At 45.1% G+C, this 27717-nt stretch overlaps 1 protein-coding gene across 3 annotated transcripts in view; it reads left to right on the plus strand.

Annotated features, from left to right (window-relative positions):
• Positions 1-27717, plus strand: part of rab11fip3 (RAB11 family interacting protein 3 (class II)) — a 135420-nt gene that overhangs the window by 48659 nt on the left and 59044 nt on the right. For 2 of the 3 annotated variants that reach the window (XM_041206503.1, XM_041206504.1), the window contains exon 3: positions 22272-22363. The exons of the other annotated variant lie outside the window; for it this stretch is intronic. In XM_041206503.1, coding sequence (XP_041062437.1) covers positions 22272-22363 — 92 coding nt within the window. The remainder of the gene's footprint in view (positions 1-22271; positions 22364-27717) is intronic. 3 annotated transcript variants of the gene reach the window in all.

Raw genomic sequence — 27717 nt, forward strand, 5'->3', positions numbered from 1 at the left:
ATTTGTCCTGAAATCACAAGGTACCTAGGATGGAAAATAGTTGGCTCTACCAAAATACCTGTGTTTTCATGGGTGTTTCAGCTGATTGCCCAATTTACGGTGAAGACCAATGCATGTTTCATATCTGTAAATATTGATGGCTCTTATTAATGGAAGGATTTCTATTTAAACTGATTCAATTTTTCACTGGTTATTTTGATAATTGTCTGTCTGGTATGTAAGGTAATCAAGTCAGGTTGTTTTGATGAGCCTGCAAATGGCAAATTTAGCACAATGCAATTTAATCACCAGGCAGAGTGCCCTGTGGGTAAAGGGCTTGATAGTGTCACCAGAGGCACCCAAGTAAATGCCTACTCTAGTAGAATTAGCTCTGCTGGTTCAGATAACAAGTGCAGAGACTTGCAAAGCAAGTGGCTGTATCATTTCAAGTTGTGATGCACTGAACTCCCTTTACAGGCCAGATACTTGGCCTAATGCTGACATTACTCTGATCACACTGAAGGTCCCACGAAGACTAACTAAACTTGTCAATATTACTTCGAAATGGCTAAACTCCTGAATTGACAGGCCTAGAAATTAGATTGCACACCATGATGTAAACTGACTCACAACCCAGCCCAATTAAAAGATATCCTATGGTATGCAGTATCACCTGGGCTCATTGGAAATTGGACTGAGCTATTGGGAGAAAGCTTCTATTATGTCTGCACAGACAACCCAACTTCTATTACTAATGCAGCCCTTCCTTTACTGGTCATTTGTTTAGGGGAAAACTGTCAACATTGTTGTAAGTAATTTTCCCATTCTTTCAGCTAGTCAATGCTTCTTTACAGTCAGGAGTTTATCTGTCCATAACTCCAAATGAGTTGGATTACAATGGTGTGTTGATCATTAAACATGGGGAAATGTGAAATTATGTATAACCCTTGGATCTGCTGGAATATATTTTTAAAAAAGGACAAAACGTTCACTGCAGTGATGATAAGGCAATCAGACCTTTGAGCAACATTACAGTGATGGGTGTTGCTATTTCTCCCTTTAGATTTATTCAGTCAAGGGATGTGGACACCTGCCCACCCCTAGATGCCTTGAAGGTGGTGATGAGCCACCGCCGCCTTGAACAGCTGCAGTCCATGTGATATAGGAACACACTTAGTGCTATTAGGAAGGGAGTCCCAGGATTTTGACCCAGGGACAATAAAGGAATAATGATATTGTTCCAGATCAGGATGGTTTGTGGCTTGGAGGAGAACTTGCAGGTTGTGGTGTTCCTACGCTTCTTCTGCCCTTGTCCTTCTGGGTGGTAGATGTCGCAGGATTGGAAGGCACTGTCGAAGGAGTCTTGGTGAATCCCTGCAGCACATCTTGTAGACAGTGCACACTGCTGCCACTGTGCCTCAATGGTGGAGGAGGTGAATATTCAAGGTGGTGGATGGAGTGCCAATCAACTGGGCTGCTTTGTCCTGGATGGTGTTCAGCTTGAGTGTTGTTGGAGCTGCACTCATCCAGGCAAGTGGAGAGTATTTAACCACACTCCTGACTCATGCCTTGTAGATGGTGGACAGGCTCTGGGGAGTTGAAAGGTAAGTTGCTTGCTGCAGAATTCCTAGCTCTGACCTGTTTAGTATTTATATAGCTGGGCAGTTTAGTTTCTGGTCAATGGTAATCCCCAGGATGTTGATCATGGGGGATTCAGTGATGGTAATGACATTGAATGTCAAGGGGCAATGGTTAGATATTCTCTTGTTGGAGTTGGTCATTGCCTGGCACTTGTATGGCATAAATGTTACTTGCCACATATCAGCCCAAGCCTGAATATTGCCCAGGTGTTGCTGCAAATGGACAAGGACTGCTTCAGTATTTGAGGAGTTGCGAAAAATGCTGAACCTTGTACAATCATCTGTAAACATCCTCATTTCTGACTGGGTGATGGAGGAAAGGTCATTGATTAAAGCAGTTGAAGATGGTTGAGCCTAGGACTCTACCTAAGGAATTCTTGCAGTGATGTCCTGGGGCTGAGATGGTTGGCCTCCAATAACCACAACCATCTTCCTTTCTGCTAGGTAAGACTCCAACCAGCAGAGAGTTTTCACCTGATTCCCATTGACTCCAGTTTTGTAAGGCTCCTTGAGGCCATGTATGGTCAAATGCTGCCTTAATATCAGGAGCAGGTGCTGGTGCTGCCCCTGGCATGCCCTCCTGCACACTTCATTGAACCAGGGTCAATTTTCCCCCCACCTCCAGCTTGAAGGTAATGGTTGAGTGGGGGTCCTCTGGGCTGTCGGATTGCAAATTGTGATTGAATACAATTCTGCTGTAGCTGAAGGCCCACAGCACCTCATGGATGCCTTGAGTTGCTGGATTTGTTCAAAGTCTATCCGATTTAGCACAGTGGTAATGCCGCAAAATGATGGAGGGTATCCTCGATGTGAAGGCAGGACTTCATCTCTACAAGCTCTGTGCAGTGATCACTCCTATCAATACTGACATGGACAGATGCATCTGCAACAGGTATATTGGTGAAGATGAGGTCAAGAAGGTTTTTTGCTCTAGGTTCATTCACTACATGCTGCAGACCAGTCTTGCAGCCATGTCCTTAAAGGCTCGGTTAGTAGTGGCGCTACTGAGCCACTCTTGGTGATGGACATTGAAGTTTCCCACCCAGAGTACATTCTGTGCCCTTGCCACCCTCGGTTCTTCCTCCAAGTGGTGTTCAACATGGGGTTGGGGGGAAAGTAGATCATAGAAATCTACAGCACAGAAAAAGGCCCTTCGGCCCATTGAGTCTGCGTCGGTCAAACAAGTACGTAACTATCCTAATCCTATTTTCCGGCACTAGGCCCATAGCCTTGCATGCCATGGCATCGCAATTGAACATCCAAATACTACTTAAATGTTTTGAGAGTATCTGTCTCTGCCACCCTTTCAGGCAGTGAGTTCCACATTCCCACCACCCTCTGGGTGAAAAAATTCTTCCTCGCATCCCCTCTAAACCTCCTGCCTCTTACCTTAAATCTTTGCCCCCTGGTTATTGATCCCTCCACCAAGGGGGAAAGCTCCTTCCTGTCTACCCTATCTATGCCCCTCATAATTTTATACACCCTCAAACTCTTCTGCTCCAGGGAAAATAACCCCAGTCTATCCAATCTCTCCTCAGAACTAAAACTCTCCAGCCCAGGCAACATCCTGGAAAATTTCCTCTGCACTCTCTAGTGTAATCACATCCTTCCTATAATGTGGATTCCAGAACTGCACGCAATACTCTAGCTGTGGCCTAACCAGCGTTTTTTCCAGTTCCAGCATAACCTTCCTGCTCTTATATGCTATGCCTCGGCTAATAAAGGCAAGCATCCCATGTGCTTTCTTAACCACCTTATCTACCTGCCCTGCTACCTTAAGGAACTAGTGGACATGCGCACCAAGATCCCTCTGATCCTCTGAACTTCCCAGGGTCCTACCATTCATCGTGTATTCCTGTGCCTTGTTTGTCCTGCCCAAGTGCATCACCTCACACTTGTCCGGATTAAATTCCATTTGCCACTGATCAGCCCATCTGACCAGCCCGTCTATATCTTCCTGTAATCTAAGGCTATCCTCCTCACTATTTACCACCCCACCAATATTTGTGTCATCCGCAAACTTACTGATCAACCCTCCTACATTCATTCGTTTATATAAACCACAGACAGCAAGGAACCCAACACCAATGCCTGTAGAACTCCACCGGACACTGGCATCCAGTCACAAAAACACCCCGTGACCATCACCCTCTGCTCCCTGCCGCTCAGCCAATTCTGGATCCAATTTGCCAAATTGCCTTGGATTCCATGGGCACTTACCTTCGTTATCAGTCTCCCATGCAGGACCTTATCAAAAACCTTGCTGAAGTCCAAGTAGACTACATCAAATGCACTGCCCTCATCTACACACCTGGTCACCTCTTTGAAAAATTCAATCAAATTGGTCAGACATGACCTCCCCTTAACAAAACCATGCTGACTGTCCTCAATTAATCCCTGCCTCTGCAAATGTAGATTAATTCCGTCCCTCAGAATTGCTTCCAAAAGTTTCCCCACCACTGAGGTTAGACTGACTGGCCTGTAGCTCCCTGACTTATCCCTTCCTCCCTTCTTGAATAACGGTACCACATTGGCTGTCCTCCAGTCCTCTGGCACCTCTCCTGTGGCCAGAGAGGTATTGAAAATTATTGCCAGTGCCCCTGCTATCTCCTCCCTTGCCTCACTCAACAGCCTGGGATACATTTCATCTGGGCCTGGAGATTTACTACTTTTAAGGCTGCCAGACCACTTAGAACCTCCTCCCTTTCTATGCTAATTTTTCAGTTCTATCACAGTCCTTCTGCCTGATTTCCATACCCAGGTCGGCCCCCTCACTTGTGAACACCGACACAAAGTATTCATTTAGAACCCTACCTACGTCTTCCGGTTCCACGTGCAAATTACCACTACGGTCCTTAATGGGCCCTACTCTTTCCCTAGTTATCCTTTTACTCTTAATGTACTTGTGAAATAACTTTGGATTTTCCTTTATTTTACCTGCTAATGTTTTTCATGCCCCTTTGTGCTCTCCTAATTTCCTTTTTAAGATCTCTCTCTCTCTCTCACACACACACACACACACACACACACACACACACACACACACACACACACACATTCTATATTCCTCTAGGCCTTCTGCTGTTTTGAGCCCTCGGTATCTGCCATAAGCCTCCCCCTTTTTTCTCTTTTTTTATCGAATCCTGTATATCCCTTGACATCCAGGGTTCCCTGGATTTGTTGGTCCCACCCTTTGTCTTTACTGGAATATGTTGGCCCTGTACTCTCCCTATTTCCTTCTTGAATGAGTCCCACTGCTTTGATGCAGATTTACCTAAAAGTAGCTGCTCCTAGGCCACTCTGGCCAAATCATATCTGATCTTATTAAAATCTGTCTTCCCCAACTCTGATTTCTGGCCCATCCTTGTCCCTTTCCATAACAACCTTGAATCTATCACTACCTGCAAAATACACCCCCACTGATACCTCTACCACTTGCCCGGCTTTATTCCCTAAAATTAAGTCCAGTACCGCCCCCTGTCTTGTCAGACCTTCTACACACTGACCTATAAAACTCTTCTGAATGCATTTTAAGAATTCCCCTCCCTCTAAACCTATCACACTATGACTGACCCAGTTAATGTTAGGCAAGTTGAAATCGTCCACTATTACTATCCTATTATTTTTATACTTTTCTGAAAGTTGCCTAAAAATCTGGTCTTCTATTTCTCTCTGAATGTTTGAGGGCCTATAGTATATTCCAAGCAACGTGATTGCTCCTTTTTTTTGTTTTTCAGTTCTACCCATATGGCTTCATTTCATCTTCTAAGATGTCATCCCTCCTTACTGCTGTAATTAATTCCTTGATCAATATTGCGATACCCCCTCTTTTACCTCCTTCCCTGTCTCACCTGAAGACCCTATATCCTGGAATATTGAGCTGCCAATCCTGTCCCTTTCTCAACCATGTCTCTGTGACAGCAATGACATCATACTTCCATGTGTTAATTTGTGCCCTCAACTCATCTGCCTTATTCGTCAGACTCCTTGTATTAAAATTAATACTATCCAACCTTGCCAAGCTCCCTTGTGCCTTAACTAGCCTATAATTTCTATGCCTTCCAGACTCACTTGCTCTCTCTTCTAATTTTGGCCATGCATCTCCCACTGATGAACCTCCTGTCAGGATCCCATCCCCCTGCCAAGTTAGTTTAAACCCTCCCCAACAGCAGGAGCAAACCTCCCTGCAAGGAGTTGGTCCCATTCCGCTTCACGTGCAACCCATCCGCCTTGTACAGGTCCCACCACCATCAGAAACTGTCCCAATGTCCCAGAAATCTAAAGCCCTCCCTCCTGCACCATCTCTTCAGCACATTCATCTGGACTAACCTCCTATTTCTCTACTCAATAATGCATGGCACCAGAAGTAATCCAGAGATTACTACCTTTTTGAGGTCCTGTTTTTTAATCTGCTTCCTAGCTTCCTAAATTCTGCTTGCAGGACCTCATCCCTCTTTCTACCTATGTCATTGGTCCCAACATGTACCATGATCTCTGCCTGTTGGCTCTCCCCCTTTAGAATGCCCTGCAGCCGTTCAGTGACGTCCTTGACCCTAGCATCAGGGAGGCAACATACCATCTTGGAATCACATCTACAGCCACAGAAACGTCTGTCTGTCCCCCTTACTATTGAGTCTCCTACCATTATTGCTCTTCCCCGCCACCCGCACCCCCAATGCAGCTGAGCCATTCAGTGCCATGAGCATGGCTGCACTCCCCAGAGGAACAGTCAAGCTCACCGTTTTCCAATACAGAAAAATGGTTCTCAAGCGAGATGCACCCTGGGGATTTCTTGACTACCTGCCTGATACCTTCCTTCTGACTGATGGTCACCCATTGCCTATCTGTCTGCACTTTTGTAAGCTGTGGGGTGACCATGTCTAAAATCGTGCTATCCACAGAACTCTTAACCTTGCAGATGCACCTCAGTGACTCCAGCTGCTGCTCAAGCTTCAAAACTGAGCTCAAGTAGCTGCAGCTGATGGCATTTCCTGCACACGTGGTCGGTCAGTGCGCAAGGAGCATCTAGGACTTCCCACATGTTGCAGGCAGTACATAACATGGGACTGTTCTGCCTTGCTATGCCTCTAGTTGAAAAAAAGACCCTTACTTTAAGTTAAAAACAGTAAAAAATTATTTATGTACTTTAAATAAAAACTAGAACTCTTACCTTTCCGTAGCTTAATCTATTTTAAACTGGAGAAAAACACTTACCCCACTACTCACCAATCAGCTCTCACCTTTATGCTGATGTCACTTTTTGAAGCTTCTCTGCACTTGCACTGGTTCTGATCTCTCCACCACCCTCTCGCACTGTCTTGTGATGTCACTCTTGTTGCTGATAATCAGCAGGAGGTTTCCTTGCCCATGTTTGACCTTAATGCCATGAGACTTCATGGGGTCCAGTGTGAATGAGGGCAACTCGCTCTTGGCTGTATACTACTATGCTACCACTTCTGGGTCTGTTAGGACATACCCAGGGATGGTGACGATGTCTGGAATATAGTCATACTCATAGAATCACACTTTACAGACAACGTCAGGCTGTTGCTTGACTAACCTGAGATGGCTGTCCCAATTTTGGCACGAGCCTCTAGTATGTAGGACCTTTCAGGGTTGACAGGGCTGGGTTTGCTGTTGTCATTTTTGTGCCTAGGTCGATGCAGGGTGGTGCGTCTAGTTTCATTTTTTTTCTTAAGACTTTGTAGTGGTTTGACGCAACTGAGTGGCTTGGTTGGCCATTTCTGAGGGCAGTTGAGTCAATCACATTACTGTGGGTCTGGAGTCACGTGTAGGCCAGACCAGTAAGGACAGCAGATTTTCTTCCGTAAAGGGCATTAATGAATCAGATGGATTTTTACAACAATTGACAATGGTTTCATGGTCACCATTACTGAGACTAGCTTTCTTTCATTCTAGATTTATTCACTGAGTTTAAATTCCACCAGCTACTGTGGTGGGATTTGAACCTGTGTCCCAAAAGCATTAGCTTAGGGTTTCTGCACTACCTCATCCTCTGCATTGCTCAGTTCTCATCTGTTTTGTTTTAGTCCAGCTGAAGTAAGTTGGCCTGGGCATTTGGGAGGAAGAACTAAGATCCCTGATATGTAGAAATGTAACAATGACAGTATTCCATTGAAGGAGTGTCTGAAGGGAAAATGTGTCTGACTGTTTCCTATGTTTGGCACCTCACTGCTCCCCTTTGTTGGCTATGCCAAAATTTATTATTATAAATGTATTCATGAGTGTTATTGGGCATCACGTTGATGAGCAATTTAAATTTCAGATCTTTAATGACGGAAATCGTCAACTCTCTCTTAAGCATTCTACACAAGCAGCAAGCCCTGGAGCTCCCATTCCATGACTTAGATTGATGGGAAAAATGGAAATCCAGTCTTCACTATGGCCTGTGTGATCATTTCTGCTCTATGGAAATGGTCATTGCACTAGTGTCAAACACTAACCCAGCACCATGCTTTTAAAGTCTCGCTGAAACGTTGTTGAAACATTGCATAAAGTGTTTATAGGGCTAACAAGTACTACAACAATGCAGAAACCCCACAGGAATATGGGTCACCGGTATTGCCAGCTGTATGCAGATGATTGTAAGATATTTGTATGTCTGATGTCCGTAGTACTGCAGTGCTGTAAAGTAATGTTTCCAGTGTAAGCCATTTGGAATGTTGACCCATTTGCATGCCAGTCTTTTGGAATGCATTCACTTAGTGAAAAGTGGTGGCTGTCTCTAAGGGATGATGGGGTCTGAGACTGTGTAAATCTGTATATTTTGATTGTCTAAACGAGAAGATAGAGGCTGAGGTGCAATTAAGGGGAGGAAAATAAAAGCTAGTGAGTTTTGGGGATGGGGCGTGGTGGTGTAATAAATTGGATCACATAATGCAGAGCTATTTCATTTTAGCTGTGTTTTGCTACAGATAGGCATAAAATAAATTGCACTCTGAGTTTTACATCTAAAAGCTCTTCTCCTTTCCCTCCCCCTATGTTCACCATCTGCCCCCTCCCCCATGCTAGCTTTGTTTGTGAATTGAATGAGAGGATTGATAGGTCTTGACCCACAGGTTGAGAATGCTATCCTGCACGTTGTTAAACTGCAGCTGCAGGAATTCTGAATGATTTTGTTCAGGTGCTGTGTATGTGAGAGCGGGAGGTGGTGAAATACCAAAGGTTTGGAATGGGAAGCTATTACTACACCCATGATATGTTAGATGTGGTTTAGAGGTAATGTTCTTTTATTGTTGTGCATGTAACTCTTTTGAGTACAAACCCGTTTCCATCTGTTTCAGATGAAGTTACATGTTTCATAGTTTGCCATTGTGATATTTGAACTCTTGATCTTGGGGTTACAAACCCAGTACCATAACCACTTGGCTAGTTGCCAGTATTAAGACACTAGTCTGTTTTGAACATCAAAGTAGTGTGCACTGTGAGATGCTGATTGCAAAGCTAACATTCAGACTGTTGCATACACTAATAGGTTAGCATGTACAGGGTACATTGCATTGTAAATCTAGCTGCCTAAACAAATTCCACTCTATTGTAGTTACTGTCTGTCAGAGTGCAGCATGTCTTGATGTCAGGCGAGGGAGATCAGGGCCAAGAGGACCAATACAGCCTTGTATTGTAATAGTATTAACTTGAGTCCCTGTTTTTTTTCCCTTGAAGCATGCTGATCAGACCTAACGCAAAAAATTGCTCAAAGTGCAGAGGCACATAAGGAGTAAATTAAGTTGTGCGGTATACAAATTAAATTGGCAGAATATGTAAATGAAATAATTCACCTAGAGCTTGTATTTTTTAAAATCTCTATCTCCTCCATTCATTCATAATGTCCTATGGTTTGTAACTCTGTAGTATCTGTCTCTTTTATCTCTTTTCACTACCTCCAACCCTATATTCTTCATTCCCCAGATGTTAGATAGTGTTATTGAATGAAACTACACATAGCCAATAAGGACAGCTGTCACCTCAATCTGGTGGTTGCTGAGGGTTTAGAAATTCTGGGATAGCTAACCATTAAACAAGGCACAGTTCCTAATATCACTGATTTTACTTTAGTAAGTAATAGTTAACTTTGTGCAAGGATTAAATTCCAGGAAACATTAAATAACAGTAAGCCATACACAACCTCGAGCCAGTTCTGCCAATCAGTATGAATGGCTGAACTTCTACATGAACTCTACTTTCCTCATCCTCCCTCCATATCCCTTGATTCTCTTAGATTTTTGAATGCTATCTAGTTTCTTTTTTATCCTTTCAAGGGATGTCAGCATTGCTGGCAAGGCCAAAATTTATTTCCCATCCCTAATTTCCCTTGAAGGTGGTGGTTGAGCTGCCTCCTTGAACCTCTGCAGTCTATTTGGTGCAGGTACACCTATAGTGCTGTTTGAAAGGGAATTCCAAAATTTTGATCCAATGGCAGTGAAGGAATGGTGATATAATTCCCAAGTTAGGATGGTATGTGGCTTTGAGGTAAAAACGAAAAAACTGCGGATGCTGGAAATCCAAAACAAAAACAGAATTACCTGGAAAAACTCAGCAGGTCTGGCAGCATCGGCGGAGAAGAAAAGAGTTGACGTTTCGAGTCCTCATGACCCACTAGTTCTGTCGAAGGGTCATGAGGACTCGAAACGTCAACTCTTTTCTTCTCCACCGATGCTGCCAGACCTGCTGAGTTTTTCCAGGTAATTCTGTTTTTGTTGTGGCTTTGAGGTGCTTGTAGGGCAGTGGCATTCTCATGCATCTGCTGATCTTGTCCTTCTAGGTGGTAGAGGTTGTGGGTTTAGACTTTGCTACTGAAGGAGCCTTGCTGCAGTGCATCTTGTAGATGGTACACACTGCTGCCACTGTGTGCCAGATGGTGGAGGGAATTAATGTTTAAGGTGGTGAATGGGGTGCCGATCAAGCAGGCTGCTTTGTTCTGGGTGATGTCGAGCTCCTTGAGTGTTGTTGGAGCTGCACTCGTTCAGGCAACTGGTGAGTGTTCCGTTGCACTGCTGAATTGTGCCTTGTAGTTGGTGGACAGACTTCGGGGAAATGGACTGTGAGCTACTTGCTGCCGAATTCCCAGCGCCCTTTTTAATATATTCATCCATGGGATTTGGGTGTCGCTGGCTTGGCCAGCATTTATTGCCCAACCCTAATTGCCTTTGAGCAGGTGGTGGTGAGCTGCCTTCTTGAACTGTTGTAGTCCATATGGTGTAAGTACACCCACAGTGCTATTAGGGAAGGAGTTCCAGAATTTTGTCCTAGTGACAGTGAAGGGGCGGGCGATATATTTCCAAGTCAGGGTGGTGTGTAACTTGGAGGAGAACTTCCAGGTAGTGGTGTTCCCATGCATCTGCTGCACTTGTCCTTCTAGATGGTTGTGGGTTTGGAAGGTGCTGCCTAAGGAACTTTGGTGAGTTCCTGCTGTGCATCTTGTAGATGGTACACATGCTGCCATTGTGTGTTGGGGTGGAAGGAAATGAATGTTTGTGGATGGGGTGCCAGTCAAGTGGACTGCTTTGTCCTGGATGGTGTCCAGCTCCTATAGAGGTTGTTGGAGCTGCACCTATCCAGCCAAGCGGAGAGTATTCCATCATACACCTGACTTGTGCCTTGTAGATGGTGGACAGGCTTTGGGGAGTCAGGAGGTGAGTTACTCGCTGCAGGATTCCTAGTCTCTCACCACCTTGTAGCCACAGTATTTGTACAGCTGGTCCTGTTCAGTTTCTGGTCAATGTTAACACTCCCCAACCCTCATACGTTACTGAGCAACCACAGAACTCTGGGATAGAGCATTCCAAAGAGTCTCAATATTCAGTGAAGAAGTTTTTCATCACAGTTCAAAATAGCTGAATCCTTATTCCATGATTGTCACTCACTTCTACCTCTCCAGCCAGGGGAAACCACCTGTCAGCATCTATCCTGTCAAGCCCCCTCAGAATTTTATGTTTCAATGAGATTATTTAAACTCCAAATTCTATAGGTCTGTTTTATTCTATCCTTCTTCATATGACAACCTCCTCATGCCAGGAATAAATCTAATGAACCCTTCTAAGGAAAATATATCCCTCCTTAGATATGGAGGCCAAAACTATGCAGTGTACTCCAGGGCTTTGGTGAGTCTGCACCTATATAATTGCCTTGCCATATAAATCTGACCCATTTTTCTTCCTAATTTATACTAAGGTAATGTTTTCACCCCTGTTAGCCAGTTTGTCTGTAAACAATATATCCCAAAAGCTAATGGAAGGCTTTCAATGAAACCTGGTAAACAGGGTATGGCCCAAGGGATAACTGATTAGTTTTTGGTGAAGATCTAGATCCTGGAATTTTTTTCAAGGATCCGCTTAATGTTGGGAGATAGGGCAAATAGACTTTCTTTTCGAATGTTGTGGATTGTCTCAGTTGCTGTGGTGGAATTTGTCATAGCTGTTAAAATGTGAGTAGAGGTTTCAGAGCAAGTGGTTAGGATGTGGATTGTCCTGAAGTCTCCTTAATGAGACGGAAGCTCGCTTTGTAGTTACAGCATTAACCAGGTAGGGAAAAGCCTCAAGGAAGAACTACATAATTGTCATAATGTTGAGTTAAAGCATGTTGGAGGTATATACTTTACTGAGTTCCCTCATCAGTTATTTAAACATGATTTCCCTTTCCACTGCTGGCATATACTGTGTGACAACTTCACTGATTTCTGTGTGGGCCTTCTGATATGGTGCAGAACAACCTTCTAGACAGTTAATGTTACACCTATACCCCTGGGATAGATAGCATAAGCAATTGTTCCTGTGTTGCCCTGAATGTCAAGTTAAATTGCAAGAGTCCAAAACCTTGGAGGGGTTGCCACATAGATGAAAGTTCTAGAAATATTAGCAGGAGAATCACTTTTCTGGACCATGGGTTTCTGTCCCACGTTGACCGAGCTGCTGCAAAACAAGCTGTTGGCATATAACAAAAGGAAGAACTTGTCCAGTGCCATATCACATTTCTCGGAAGTGCACATGAAGTGCTTTGGAACAATCAATTACTTTGAAATGGAGTCTTTGATCAGCGAAGTCCCACAAAGTGAAATTAATCGTCAAAGTCTGTTTCCAGCAGTAGTGGTTGAGGGAAGAGTGTTGGCCAGAGCATTGGGAGAACACTGCCCAGCTTCAAATGGATCTTTAACACTTACTTGGAGCATTCTGCAAAAACAAACTGTACCTCAGTTTAAATGCATCATCCAAAGGATGATCTCTCCTTACTGCACTGAAGTGTAGGTCTGGCATAAGCTTCTAAGTCCTGGAGTGGCTCTTGACTCGGGTGAGAGTGCAACCAACTGATAGTTTCTCATTTCAAGTGATTTTGTGAAGTTTGCAATGAGTGGGGAACTCATAAGAGTTACATCTCCAGTTATTAGTCTGACTTTTTAATGAAGTGCCTTCGCTTAAATTTACCTGTTGGAAATTTAAAGTCTGTTTTGCATTGAAATATTTTCAGGTTTACCTTCACTATACTAGTGAATATTTCACATACTTGAGTTTTCTCTTGGCTGGCATCTCTCCAGATTAAGCTTCTAAAATCCCTACAGCTGATTGAACAGTTGAAAGAGCCTGAACCACATGAATTGCAGCTTCCATAAGCAGACCAATTCCCCTTGTGATCTGAAGCTTAATTTTGAGCATTGTTGTGAGTGGGAGTACTTTGCACGCATTCTTCCCTCTTTAGCAGTCACTGAATGTTAGCCATCCTGAAGTAATGTTTTGGCACATCTGTCATTTGTTCCTGCACCAGAAGGTGAGACCACTTTCTTTGTATGTTTATAAGTTAAGTGATGACATAGCTGGAAGAAGGATCAATTTTGGAACTTGAGAACTGGTCGCAGGAGACTTCCAACAGTCTGATATTTTTTTTTAAATCCTTTGTGGCTGAATTATTTTCCAGCTCTTGTTTTTGTTCCAGTTCAGTAATTTCCTCAAGCTGAATTCATTTTCAACATTCCCTGACTAATTCTCCATGTGATAATGTTGTTAACGGAGCTCATTTCTTTATAGTGATATGATTTGTGTTGAGATCTTTGCCCAATTTAGTGACAATACACATTTTTTTTAAATCTCACGTTTCCTTGTACCTTAATGATCATAGAAATGCACTGAGGCAATTAAATTGTGCTCAAGCTCCAAATCTGTGAATCCTCCTGGTAGGGGCACTGCTTCCTCTGCTGTTATTAAAGAATCGAATGTAAATGGATCGCCTTCATTCCACAAAAGCACCCTGACGTATGCCAAATGGTACATGGACAGAGCCCATTCAGTCTATTGTCTGTACCAACTCTTGCAGAGCAAGTCAAAAAGTTGCCATTGTCTTTCTCCTTTCCATAGTCCTTTCCTTAAAATATAAAATTTGTAATATGCAGTTTTTATCTGTCTGCACTTCTGTTGGTCAGTGGGTTGATTTGGTGGCATAATTGACACATGCAGAGGCGCAAGGGGACTTGTGGAGGACAAGGGCGTGAGACACTTGCACTGCCAGTGACTGGTGGTGAGGCGGGAGTATGTTGGTGGAGAGAACAAAACAGTGGAAGATGAGGAGGGCCCAACAACAATTACCCTGAGAGAACAGCATGGGATTGAGGTGAGGGGGACAAATGGGGATAGCATGGGAAGAAGTGGTGAGATATGAGAGGGGGGTGGCATGGGAAGCACGTGAAATGAGATGGCAATTTTAAAAAAAACTTTTGCAATAAAGATACTAATTTCACTGCAATATTTTGCAGATCTCTGCTTGTTTTCTCTTAGCCACTCATTGTGGTAAGACATTCCAAGCCCTAGCAGTTGCCTTTGTAGAGAATTTTCTCCTCGCTTTTACTAATTTTAAATTGACCCACATCACAGGAAATGGTCTCTACCTGTTCTCGATATCAAAACTACAGTATTCAAAATTTTTAAGATGTTTATTAAGTTTCCCGTTAACCTTCTGTGTTCCCTTGGAAATTTGCCTCCTAACTATAATTTACTATCCTTGGCATCATAATGTATGAAATAGGAACAGGAATGGTGCATATGGCCCCTTGAGTCTGCTCTGCCATTCAACAAGTTCATGGTTGAGCTGATTTTGGCCTCAACTCCACTTTCCTGCCTGTTCCCCATAAACCATGACTAACCTTTAGCTCAAAAATATGCCTAACTCGAGCCTCGAATATGTTCAATGACTCCGCTCCACAGCTCTTTGCTGTGGAGAATACCAAATTTAACAACCCTCAGGTGAAATTCCTCCTCATCTGTCTTTAATGGGCAACCCCTTAGTCTGAAACAGTGCCCCTAGTACAAGATTTCCTCAAGGGGAAACATTCTGTCAACATTTTACCCTGTCAAACCTGCTAGAATCTTGTTTTGATAAGATCCTGAATGTCGATCCACACTGTGTACACACTCTGCCTTTAATGTCCTTTCTAGAATAGGTACTCAATACAGCATACAGTGCTTCAGCTGTGACCTAACCAATGTTTACTCTGTGCTTTATACAACATTAATGGCTTGCAGTTTATATATAGTTCCTTTTAATGTAGAAAAAACTCCCAAGCTATTTAGAGACATTAAAAGAAAAATGGATGCTGAGCTAAAGATTTAGAGTTTAGGAGGAGATTGCAGGGTTTAGGGAGGGAGTTCCAAAGCTTGGGACATAGGCAGCTGAAGGCACTGCTGCCAATGTTGGAATGAAAAATGGATAGACCAGATTCCGAGGACTGGCTGTGTGGGGCCGTCGTATAGGGTTGGAGGAGGTTGCAGCGATCGAGAGCAGTGAGGTCATGAATGAATTTAAAGGCAAGAATCAGAATTTAAAACCTGAAGCAGGTTGAATACCAGTGTAGGTTAATGATGGGTGACAGTTATTGGTGCTGGGGGGATACATGGTGCAGAGTTTTGGATGATTTGAATTTGAGGGTAGAAGAGGGGAGATGGTCAGGAATAGTTGAGTCTGCAGGTGACAGAATAGAATGAAACTGGGTGGAACACCCAGTATTGACCTAGGCACTAGAAACGACAACGGCAATCTCAGCCCTGTCGACCCTGAAGAGTCGTCCTTACTAACATCTGTGGCCTAGTGCCAAAAATGAGAGAGCTGTCTTGCAGACTAGTCGAGCAACAGCCTGACATAGTCGTTTTCACAGAATCTTATCTTACAGATCATGTCCAGACACCGCCATCACCATCCCTGGGTATGTCCTGCCCCACTGGCAGGACAGACCCAGCAGAGGTGGCAGCACAGTGGTATACAGTCAGGAGGCAGTTGCCCTGGGAGTTCTCAACATTGACTCCGGACCCCATGAAGTCTCATGGCATAAGGGCAAGGCAAAAATGGGCAAGGAAACCTCCTGCTGATTACCATGTACCACCCTCCCTCAGCTGATGAATCAGTGCTCCTCCATTTTGAACACCACGTGGAGGATGAGGGTGGCAAGGGTGCAGAATGTACTCTGGGTGGAGGACTTCAATGTCCATCACCAAGAGTGCCTTGGTAGCACCACTACTGACCGAGCTGACTGAGTCCTAAAGGACATAACTGCTAGACTGGGTCTGCAGCAGGTGGTGAGGGAACCAACAAAAGGGAAAAACGTACTTGACCTCATCCTCACCAGCCTGCCTGCTGCAGATGCATCTGTCCATGACAGTATCAGTAGGAGTGATCACCGCACAGTCATTGTGGGACAAAATCCTACTTTCACACTGAGGATACTCTCCATGTTGTGTGGCACTACCTCTGTGATAAATGGGATCGATTTGGAAAAGATCTAGCAACTTGAGACCGGGCATCCATTAGGTGCTGTGGGCCATCAGCAGCAGAATTGTACTCGACTACCATCTGTAACCTCATGGCCTGATATATCCCCCAATCTATCATTATGATCAAGCCAAGGGATCAACCATGGTTCAAGAAAGAGTGTAGGATGGCATGCCAAGAACAGAACCAGGCATACCTAAAACTGAAGTGTCAACCTGGTGAAGCTATAAACACGGGACTACTTGCACACCAAACAGCATGAGCAGCAAGTGATAGACAGAGCTAAGTGATCCCATAGCCAACGGGTCAGATCTAAAACAAAAATAGAATTACCTGGAAAAACTCAGCAGGTCTGGCAGCATCGGCGGAGAAGAAAAGAGTTGACGTTTTGAGTCCTCATGACCCTTCAACAGAACTGATTTTTCTTTACAAGGAGAGGGGTGAAATATAAGCTGGTTTAAGGTGGGTTGGGGGAGAGAGAAGTGGAAGGGGGGTGTTGTTGTAGGGACAAGCAAGCAGTGATAGGAGCAGATCATCAAAAGATGTCACAGACAAAAGAACAAAAGAACACAGAGGTGTTGAAGTTGGTGATATTATCTAAACAAATGTGCTAAGTAAGAATGGATGGTAGGGCACTCAAGGTATAGCTCTAGTGGGGTTGGGGGGGCATTAAAAAATTTAAAAATAATGGAAATAGGTGGGAAAAGAAAAATCTATATAAATTATTGGAAAAAGATCAAAAGGAAGGGGGAAGAAACAGAAAGGGGGTGGGGATGGAGGAGGGAGCTCAAGACCTAAAGTTGTTGAATTCAATATTCAGTCCGGAAGACTGTAAAGTGCCTAGTCAGAAGATGAGGTGCTGTTCCTCCAGTTTGCGTTGGGCTTCACTGGAACAATGCGGCAGGCCAAGGACAGACATGTGGGCAAGAGAGCAGGGTGGAGTGTTAAAATGGCAAGTGACAGGGAGGTTTGGGTCATTATTGTGGACAGACCACAAGTGTTCTGCAAAGCGGTCGCCCAGTTTACGTTTGGTCTCTCCAATGTAGAGGAGACCGCATTGGGAGCAATGAATACAGTAGACTAAGTTGGGGGAAATGCAAGTGAAATGCTGCTTCACTTGAAAGGAGTGTTTGGGCCCTTGGACGGTGAGGAGAGAGGAAGTGAAGGAGCAGGTGTTACATCTTTTGCGTGGGCATGGGGAGGTGCCATAGGTGGGGGTTGATGAGTAGGGGGTGATGGAGGAGTGGACCAGGGTGTCCCGGAGGGAATGATCCCTACGGAATGCCGACGGGGGGGGGTGAAGGGAAGATGTTTGGTGGTGGCATCATGCTGGAGTTGGCGGAAATGGCGGAGGATGATCCTTTGAATGCGGAGGCTGGTGGGGTGATAAGTGAGGACAAGGGGGACCCTATCATGTTTCTGGGAGGGAGGAGAAGGCGTGAGGGCGGATGCGCGGGAGATGGGCCGGACACGGTTGAGGGCCCTGTCAACGACCGTGGGTGGAAAACCTTGGTTAAGGAAGAAGGAGGACATGTCAGAGGAACTGTTTTTGAATGTAGCATCATCGGAACAGATGCGACGGAGGCGAAGGAACTGAGAGAATGAGATGGAGTCCTTACAGGAAGCGGGGTGTGAGGAGCTGTAGTCGAGGTAGCTGTGGGAGTCAGTAGGCTTGTAATGGATATTGGTGGACGGTCTATCATCAGAGATTGAGACAGAGAGGTCAAGGAAGGGAAGGGAAGTGTCAGAGATGGACCACGTGAAAATGATGGAGGGGTGGAGATTGGAAGCAAAATTAATAAATTTTTCCAAGTCCCGACGAGAGCATGAAGCGGCACCGAAGTAATCATCGATGTACCGGAGAAAGAGTTGTGGAAGGGGGCCGGAGTAGGACTGGAACAAGGAATGTTCCACATACCCCATAAAGAGACAGGCATAGCTGGGGCCCATGCGGGTACCCATAGCCACACCTTTTATTTGGAGGAAGTGAGAGGAGTTGAAGGAGAAATTGTTCAGTGTGAGAACAAGTTCAGCCAGACGGAGGAGAGTAGTGGTGGATGGGGATTGTTCGGGCCTCTGTTCGAGGAAGAAGCTAAGGGCCCTCAGACCATCCTGGTGGGGGATGAAGGTGTAGAGGGATTGGACGTCCATGGTGAAGATAAAGCGGTTGGGGCCAGGGAACTGGAAATTGTTGATGTGACGTAAGGTGTCAGAGGAATCACGGATTTAGGTGGGAAGGGACTGGACAAGGGGAGAGAGAAGGGAGTCAAGATAACGAGAAATGAGTTCCGAGGGGCAGGAGCAAGCTGACACGATCGGTCTACCAGGACAGTTCTGTTTGTGGATTTTGGGTAGGAGGAAGATGCGGGCCGTCCGAGGTTGGGCGACTATCAGGTTGGAAGCTGTGGGAGGAAGATCCCCAGAGGAGATGAGGTCAGTGACAGTCCTGGACACAATAGCTTGATGTTCAGTGGTGGGTCATGGTCCAGGGAGAGGTAGGAGGAAGTGTCTGCGAGTTGACGCTCAGCCTCCGCGAGGTAGAGGTCAGATCTAAGCTCTGCAGCCCTGCCACATCCAGTCATGAATAGGTGGTGGACAATTAAACAACTCACTGGAGGAGGAGGCTCCACAAATATTCCCATCCTCATTAATGGAGGAGCCCAGCACATCAATGCAAAAGATAAGGCTGAAGCATTTGCTGCAATCTTCAGCCAGAACTGCTGAGTGGATGATCCATCTCGGCCTTCTCCAGAGATCCCCAGCATCATAGCTGCCAGTCTTCAGCCCATTCGATTCACTCCATGTGACGTCAAGAAATGGCTGAAGGCACTGGGTCCTGATAATATTCTGGCAATAGTACTGAAGACTTGTGCTCCAGAACTTGTGCCCTTAGCCAAGCTGTTCCAGTACAGCTTCAACACTGGCATCTACCTGGCTATGTGGAAAATTGCCCAGGTATGTCCTGTACAGAAAAAGCAGGACAAATCCAACCTGGCCAATTACCGCCCCATCAGTCCACTCTCCATCATCAATAAGGTAATGGAAGGGGGTCATCAACAGTGCTATCAAGCGGCACCTGCTTAGCAATAACCTGCTCACTGATGCCCAGTTTGGGTTCTGCCAGGGTCACTCAGCTCCTGACCTCATTACAGCCTTGGTTCAAACATGGACAAAAGAGCTGAACTCCCAAGGTGAGGTGAGAGTGACTGCCTTGACATCAAGCCCGCATTTGACCGAGTGTGGCATCAAGGAGCCCTAGCAAAACTGGAGTCAGTGGGAATTGGGGAAAACTCCACTGGTTTGAGTCATACCTGGCACAAAGGAAGATGGTTGTAGTTGTTGGAGATCAGTCATTTCAACTCCAGGACATCACTGCAGGAGTTCCTCAGGGTAGTGTCCTCGGCCCAACTATCTTCAGCTGCTTCATCAATGACCTTCCTTCCATCATAAGGTCAGAAATGGGGATGTTCGCTGGTGATTGTGCAACATTCACCATTTGTGACTCCTCATGCTGAAGCAGTCCATGTCCAAACGCAGCGAAACCTGGACAATATCCAGGCTTGGGCTTACAAGTGGCAAGCAACATTCGTGCCACACAAGTGTCAGGCAATGACTGACCATCAACAAGAGAGAATCCAGCCATTGGCCCTTGATGCTCAGTGGCATTACCATCACTGAATCCACCCCCCTCACTATTAACATCCTGCGGGTTACCATTGACCAGAAACTGAACTGGACTAGCCATATAAATACTGTGGCTACAAGAACAGGTCAGAGGCTAGGAATCATGCGACGAGTAACTCTCCTCCTGACTCCCCAGAGCCTGTCCACCATCTACAAGGCGCAAGTCAGGAGTGTGATTGAATACTCCCTACTTGCCTGGATGAGTGCAGCTCCCACAACATTCAAGTTTGGCACCATCCAGGACAAAGCAGCCTGTTGATTGGCACCACATCCACAAACATTCACTCCATCCCCACCGACGCACAGTGGCAAGATGCACTGCAAGAATTCGCCAAGGGTCCTTTAACAGCACCTTCCAAACCCACGACCACTACCATCTAGAAGGACAAGGGCAGTAGATGGATGGGAATACCACCACCTGGAAATTCCCCTCCAAGTCACTCACCATCCTGACTTGGAAATATACCACCATTCCTTCACAGTCACTGGGTCAAAATCCTGGAACTCCCTTCCTAACAGCACTGTGGACTGCAGCGGTTGAAGACAGCTCACCACCACCTCCTTAAGGGCAACTAGGTTTGGGCAATAAATGCTGGCCATCATATAGCCCAGCCTGAAAAAAAACAAGCATAGATGATAGTTTCAGCAGCAGAAGAGCATACAGGTGGGTGATGTTGCAGAGCTGGAAGTAGGCAGATGCTCCATGCAGGGTCAATAAAATTTGCAACCTCAGGGCCGTAAGGTTTAACCTGAGAATGGAATTGTTGGCAAGGGTGCAGAGTTTGTGTCGCATTCACAGAATGATGGTTCACTCTTTCCAGTGTTTAGCTAGAGGGAAATGTGACGCAAGAATGGCTGGATATCAGACAAACAGCTTAATAAGTGATAAGTAATTAGACTACCTCTATCTGCAGGTACTCCCAACTGTAACACCTGAATAGTTAGCCTTATGGCTCAAACAGACATCAAGCTGCATAGTGAGTGAATGAGACTGTGTACATGTACATCTGGACAAGGCATACATCTACCCTTGTATGGTGAAAGCTAGAGGCTTCTTCATTTGGTGCACTGTGCTGTGCTTGCCAAAAACATTACCCAGCCTAATCCTATCTTCCACTCGTGATTTGTATCCCTGTAGGGTATGGCACCTCAAGTGCATTTCCAAGTCCTTTTTTAAATGTTCCAGACCTCCCCACTCTCTGGTTAAAAGTGTTGCTCCTCAACCCTGTCTTATCCTTCTACCAATTCTTTAAATCTATGCCCCCTGGTGGTTGTTCCCTCTGTGAAGGGAAATAGGTTCTTCCCATCCCCTTCATCTCGGCCCCTCATAATTTTATTTACCTTAATTAATCAGTCAGCCTCTTCTGTTTTAGAGAACCTCAGACTATCCAATCTTTCTCCATAGCTAAAATTCTCTATTCCTGGCAACAAAAAGGATGTGTTCGCAATAATGCAATGACCAGAATTGTATGCATTACTCTAGCTGCAGTCTAACTAGTGTTCAATGCTGTTCTAGCATCATCTCTCTAGTCTTAAAAGCCAAGGCATAGAATATAAAGGAAAGTACCCAATTTGCCTTTTGTAATCATCTTATCTGCTTGCCCAACTACCTTCAGGGATGTGTGGACTTGTCCTCCAAGGTCTTTGTTCCTCTACACTTCTCACTATATTACCACTTGTGTTCCCTTGCATTGTTTGACATCCCCAAATACATTACCTCACACTTCTACAGAATGAATTCCATTTGTCACTTTTCTGCCCACCTAACCAATCCATTGATGTCTTCATGCAGTCCACAGCTTTCTTACTTGCTATGAACCACATGACCAATTTTCATATCATCTGCAAACTTTTTAATCATGCCCCTGTCTAAATCATTGATAAGTACCGCATATGGCCAGGAACATAGTTTTTTGAGTCCTGCAGAACCCCACTGGAAATTACCTGTTGCTTCTTACCACTGAGTCCTTGCATCCTGCAGGCTTTTAATTTTCGAACCAGTCTGCCATGTGGTACTATGTCAAAAGTCTAGCTAAAATCCAGGTAGACTATGCATTACCTCCTCAAAAGGTTCAACCAAGTTAGTCATGCAAGACCTTCCCTTAAATCCATGCTGACTACCCTTGATTAATCCTTGCTTTTTTAAATGATTTATACTATCCCTTGGAGTTTTTTCCAATAATGTTTGTACTTGTGTTTCAACAGACTCAGATAGCCAGAACTACGATGCTGGATTTGGGAATGAGGATGATGTGTTGCCCTGCACAGAAGAGTTTGAGGACTTCACCTGCTTTGAGGCAAGTACATTGATTGATGCAGAGTCTTTTTTTTTTTTCTGTCCATTGTGGTTGTTCATTTAGTAACTCCACTATTTCTGGACCGACCACACAGCAAAGTTCAAAGGTTGGTTGCTTCTTTGAGTTGTTTGATCTGTTATCATTCTCTGGCTTACTCACTTGGCTCAGTGTTGAGAGTGTACCATCCACACCAGGATTTGAACACTCAAGCCAAGCTTACACTCAAGCCAGTGCTATACTGAGGGACTGCTGCAGCGTCAGAGGAACTGTCCTTACTGTGTGATTTCCAGCATTTTATTATTTTATTAACTTTTATTTATTCCTTTCTTAACTTTAGTTGCTTCCCCATATTGCCTGGGAGTTGAAACAGGTGCATCTACTACCCCCTGCTCTTGCAGTACTCATTCAGTTCACTTACATCCCTTTTTAACCCAAATCTTGTAATTTATATTTTCTATTTAAATTCCACAACAGTGAATATGACCACCTTGTATATCTGCAAATATAGCCAGCTGGCAATTGATTTTTGCTTTCAGGTGCTCTGTGTGAATTATAAATGACCAGTTTTAACTTCTCTCTGGTAATACCACCCTCGGTAAATGGGGGAGATATGCTGCAATACTTTTTAAAGGTTGTTTCACTTCCAGTCGTGTGCAGAGATTGAATCTAAAGTGCCCCATTTTAAAGCCTTGTCTATAGGTTGTAACCTCCTGTATAGCAGGGTGAACAGACCCTGTAACTCCTGGTGTTAGAGCTTTTCTTCAGCATTTCAGTCAGGCAAGTTGACATTCTGCCCTTTTACAACCACAGGTGGGAAACCTTTCTCTTCAGACTTGATCTAGAATTGTTTTGAAGGAACAGCAAGCAGAGACTTGCTCCAGTCTTGAGAGCTCACTCATCCATTCTGTGCACGCACTTGACTTTGTGTATTGCTCGAATGGTTGGCAATGAGGAGCCCTAAAAGCACGTTTGAATAGGTAGCAATGCAAGTTCTGTGGCTGGTTTTTTGTGAGGCACAGATATGTTGATTTGAGTAGGTGACTTAAGTTGGAGCCAATGCACTCTCCAAGGGCAGCTGACGTTTAGAGAGTGTGTGCCTTCTAGCTCTCAACTTGAGAGAAATGGTCAGTTAGATCCTTCACTGTTTGTTTCTTGAAGTTTCAGTAGTGCATGTTTAAGTGTCACTTGGAGTATAAATTTTCTCATTGGTGCCCTGACACTGCCACATGAGTAATTCTCCCTGAAGATGATGTTTTTGGCAGTCTCTGTTAAGATTTTCTTTTACGTGGTGGATTTGGCATTGACTATGCAGCAGAAATAGCACATAGAGTAACCCTCAGATCTCCCTTGATCATAGGCTGAATGGCCTCGCTCAGTGCTGCAATCACTCTATCAGGGGATCTGCAGTGACAAAAGCACAACCCCAATTAGCAGCAACACATTGGTGACAGACTTTGGAGTTTCAAATCCTCCATTGTGCTGCAAGTGTTTGGAGTTCGGTACCTGTTGGAGCTTAGAGCAGGGTTATCCAAACTACAATCTGTTAAAAACAAAAAAACTGCGGATGCTGGAAATCCAAAACAAAAACAGAATTACCTGGAAAAACTCAGCAGGTCTGGCAGCATCGGCGGAGAAGAAAAGATTTGACGTTTCGAATCCTCATGACCCTTCGACAGAACTTGAGTTCGAGTCCAAGAAAGAGTTGAAATATAAGCTGGTTTAAGATGTGTGGGGGGGACAGAGAGAGACAGAGAGAAGTGGAGGGGGTTGGTGTGGTTGTAGGGACAAACAAGCAGTGATAAAAGCAGATCATCAAAAGATGTCACCAACAATAGAACAAAAGAACACATAGGTGTTAAAGTTGGTGATATTATCTAAACAAATGTGCCAATTAAGAATGGATGGTAGGGCACTCAAGGTATAGCTCTAGTGGGGGTGGGGAGAGCATAAAAGATTTAAAAATATTTAAAAATAATGGAAATAGGTGGGAAAAGAAAAATCTATATAATTTATTGGAAAAAAACAAAAGGAAGGGGGAAACAGAAAGGGGATGGGGATGGGGGAGGGAGCTCAAGACCTAAAGTTGTTGAATTCAATATTCAGTCCGGAAGGCTGTAAAGTGCCTAGTCGGAAGATGAGGTGTTGTTCCTCCAGTTTGCGTTGGACTTCACTGGAACAATGCAGCAAGCCAAGGACAGACATGTGGGCAAGAGAGCAGGGTGGAGTGTTAAAATGGCAAGCGACAGGGAGGTTTGGGTCATTTTTGTGGACAAACCGCAGGTGTTCTGCAAAGCGGTCGCCCAGTTTACGTTTGGTCTCTCCAATGTAGAGGAGACCACATTGGGAGCAACGAATGCAGTAGACTAAATTGGGGGAAATGCAAGTGAAATGCTGCTTCACTTGAAAGGAGTGTTTGGGCCCTTGGACGGTGAGGAGAGAGGAAGTGAAGGGGCAGGTGTTGCATCTTTTGCCTGGGCATGGGGTGGTGCCATAGGAGGGGGTTGAGGAGTAGGGGGTGATGGAGGAGTGGACCAGGGTGTCCCGGAGGGAGCAATCCCTACGGAATGCCGATAGGGGGGGTGAAGGGAAGATGTGTTTGGTGGTGGCATCATGCTGGAGTTGGCGGAAATGGCGGAGGATGATCCTTTGAATGTGGAGGCTGGTGGGGTGATAAGTGAGGACAAGGGGGACCCTATCATGTTTCTGGGAGGAAGGAGAAGGCGTGAGGGCGGTTGCGTGGGAGATGGGCCGGACACGGTTGAGGGCCCTGTCAACGACCGTGGGTGGAAAACCTCGGTTAAGGAAGAAGGAGGACATGTCAGAGGAACTGTTTTTGAAGGTAGCATCATCGGAACAGATGCGACGGAGGCGAAGGGACTGAGAGAATGGGATGGAGTCCTTGCAGGAATCGGGGTGTGAGGAGCTGTAGTCGAGGTAGCTGTGGGAGTCGGTGGGTTTGTAATGGATATTAATGGACAGTCTATCACCAGAGATTGAGATAGAGAGGTCAAGGAAGGGAAGGGAAGTGTCAGAGATGGACCACGTGAAAATGATGGAGGGGTGGAAATTGGAAGCAAAATTAATAAATTTTTCCAAGTCCCGACGAGAGCATGAAGCAGCACCGAAGTAATCATCGATGTACCGGAGAAAGAGTTGTGGAAGGGGGCTGGAGTAGGACTGGAACAAGGAATGTTCCACATACCCCATAAAGAGACAGGCATAGCTGGGGCCCATGCGGGTACCCATAGCCACACCTTTTATTTGGAGGAAGTGAGAGGAGTTGAAGGAGAAATTGTTCAGCGTGAGAACAAGTTCAGCCAGACGGAGGAGACTAGTGGTGGATGGGGATTGTTCGGGCCTCTGTTCGAGGAAGAAGCTAAGGGCCCTCAGACCATCCTGGTGGGGGATGAAGGTGTAGAGGGATTGGACGTCCATGGTGAAGATGAAGCGGTTGGGGCCAGGGAACTGGAAATTGTTGATGTGAGGTAATGTGTCAGAGGAATCACGGATGTTGGTGGGAAGGGACTGGACAAGGGGAGAGAGAAGGGAGTCAAGATAACGAGAAATGAGTTCTGTGGGGCAGGAGCAAGCTGAGACGATCGGTCTACCGGGGCAGTTCTGTTTGTGGATTTTGGGTAGGAGATAGAAGCGGGCCGTCCGAGGTTGGGCGACTATCAGGTTGGAAGCTGTGGGAGGAATATCCCCAGAGGAGATGAGGTCAGTGACAGTCCTGGAAACAATAGCTTGATGTTCAGTGGTGGGGTCATGGTCCAGGGAGAGGTAGGAGGAAGTGTCTGCGAGTTGACGCTCAGCCTCCGCGAGGTAGAGGTCAGTGCGCCAGACAACAACAGCACCAACCTTGTCAGCGGGTTTGATGACAATGTATCTGTTGTCCACATGTTACCCTTGAGGCCTGTCTTTTTGAAGCCCTAGCAAACGTCTATTTATACTAATATTTCTTGTTCTGCTGGTTTCCCCTGTTTACAAAGCAGTGCATTAAAGGGTTTGAGTGACATTTACAAATCAGCAACTTCTCAGCATTTTCCTCAGCAGATTTGTTCATAGCAAGTTGTTATTTGAAATTTGATGAGAAGATTTAAACATATATATGGCCATTGGGGGTCCATGGTATACAGGTCATTAAGGTGAAAGCTTTGGTTAGTGCTGACTTTGAAGTTTAGGGGAAACAAGTCATCTCTGCAGCTTAGTAAGTCCCTGGTTAAGCTGATTTTAACCAGGCAGTGGTTTGGGCAACATTGTCAAGGGGCTCTGCTGCTGTACCGTCATTGTGTGGGGTGCAGCTGTTGTGTGGGCTCATGTGTTGCTCTGCTGTGCTGCTGCAAATTGAAGTTTTCATGCAGGGTTGTTGCTATTCTGGTGTGGGGTGGAGCTCTTGCTGACTTTGTATGACCTTATACGAATTGCTGCTGTGAGTGCTTGAATAACTATGAAATTGAGCCTGGCCTTTTTGTCAGTTTTGCAAACAAACAGCAATTCAGATTGTGGTTGCTCTCTCACTTGCAGCTTTGTGAATCATTCAGTTGAGCCTTCAGGCTTGACTTAACTAATTAGCTGAGAAGTGTGGAGGAACAGAGGGACCTTGGAATGCATGTCCACAGTTCCCTGGAGGTAACATAACAAGTAGATCAGGTGATTAAAAAGGCACATGGGATGCTTTCCTTTAAACTGAGGCACAGAATGTAGTAGTGGGGAAGTTATGCTAGAACTGTATAAAATACTGGTTAGGCCACAGCAAGACTACTGCATGCAGCAGATCTGATGACTGCATTACTGGATGGATATGATCACCCTGGAGAGGGTAAGGAGATTTGAGTATGTTGGCAGGAATGGAGAAATTTAGCTATGTGGAAAGATTGGATAGGCTTAGGCTGTCTTTTCTCTTGAAGAAAACAAGGGAAGATTTAATTTCACGGGAACACCACTGCCTGCAAATTCCCAACCAAGCCACACACCATTCTGACTTGAAACTATATCACTGTTCCTTCACTGTTGCTGGGTCAAAATCCTGGAATTCCCTCCCTCACAGCACTGTGGACTACACCGCATGGACTAAAGCGGTTCAAGAAGGCAGCTCACCACCACCACCACCACCACCTTAAGGGCAGTTAGGGGATGGGCAAAAAATGCTGGCCTTGCTAACAATGCTCACATCCCAAGAATGAATTAAAAATAGAGGGGCCTAGATCGGTCCTTCCTATCCCTAGCAGAGGGGTCAATAATCTGCGGCATTGACTTTAAAGTAATTGGAATGATTAGAGGGGTGTCGCAAAACTCTTTTCACCTTGAGAATGGTAGGGGTCTGGAACTCTATCTGAAAGAGTGATAGAGGTAGA

Source organism: Carcharodon carcharias, chromosome 15 (assembly GCF_017639515.1).
Source record: "Carcharodon carcharias isolate sCarCar2 chromosome 15, sCarCar2.pri, whole genome shotgun sequence".
Lineage (NCBI taxonomy): Eukaryota > Metazoa > Chordata > Chondrichthyes > Lamniformes > Lamnidae > Carcharodon > Carcharodon carcharias.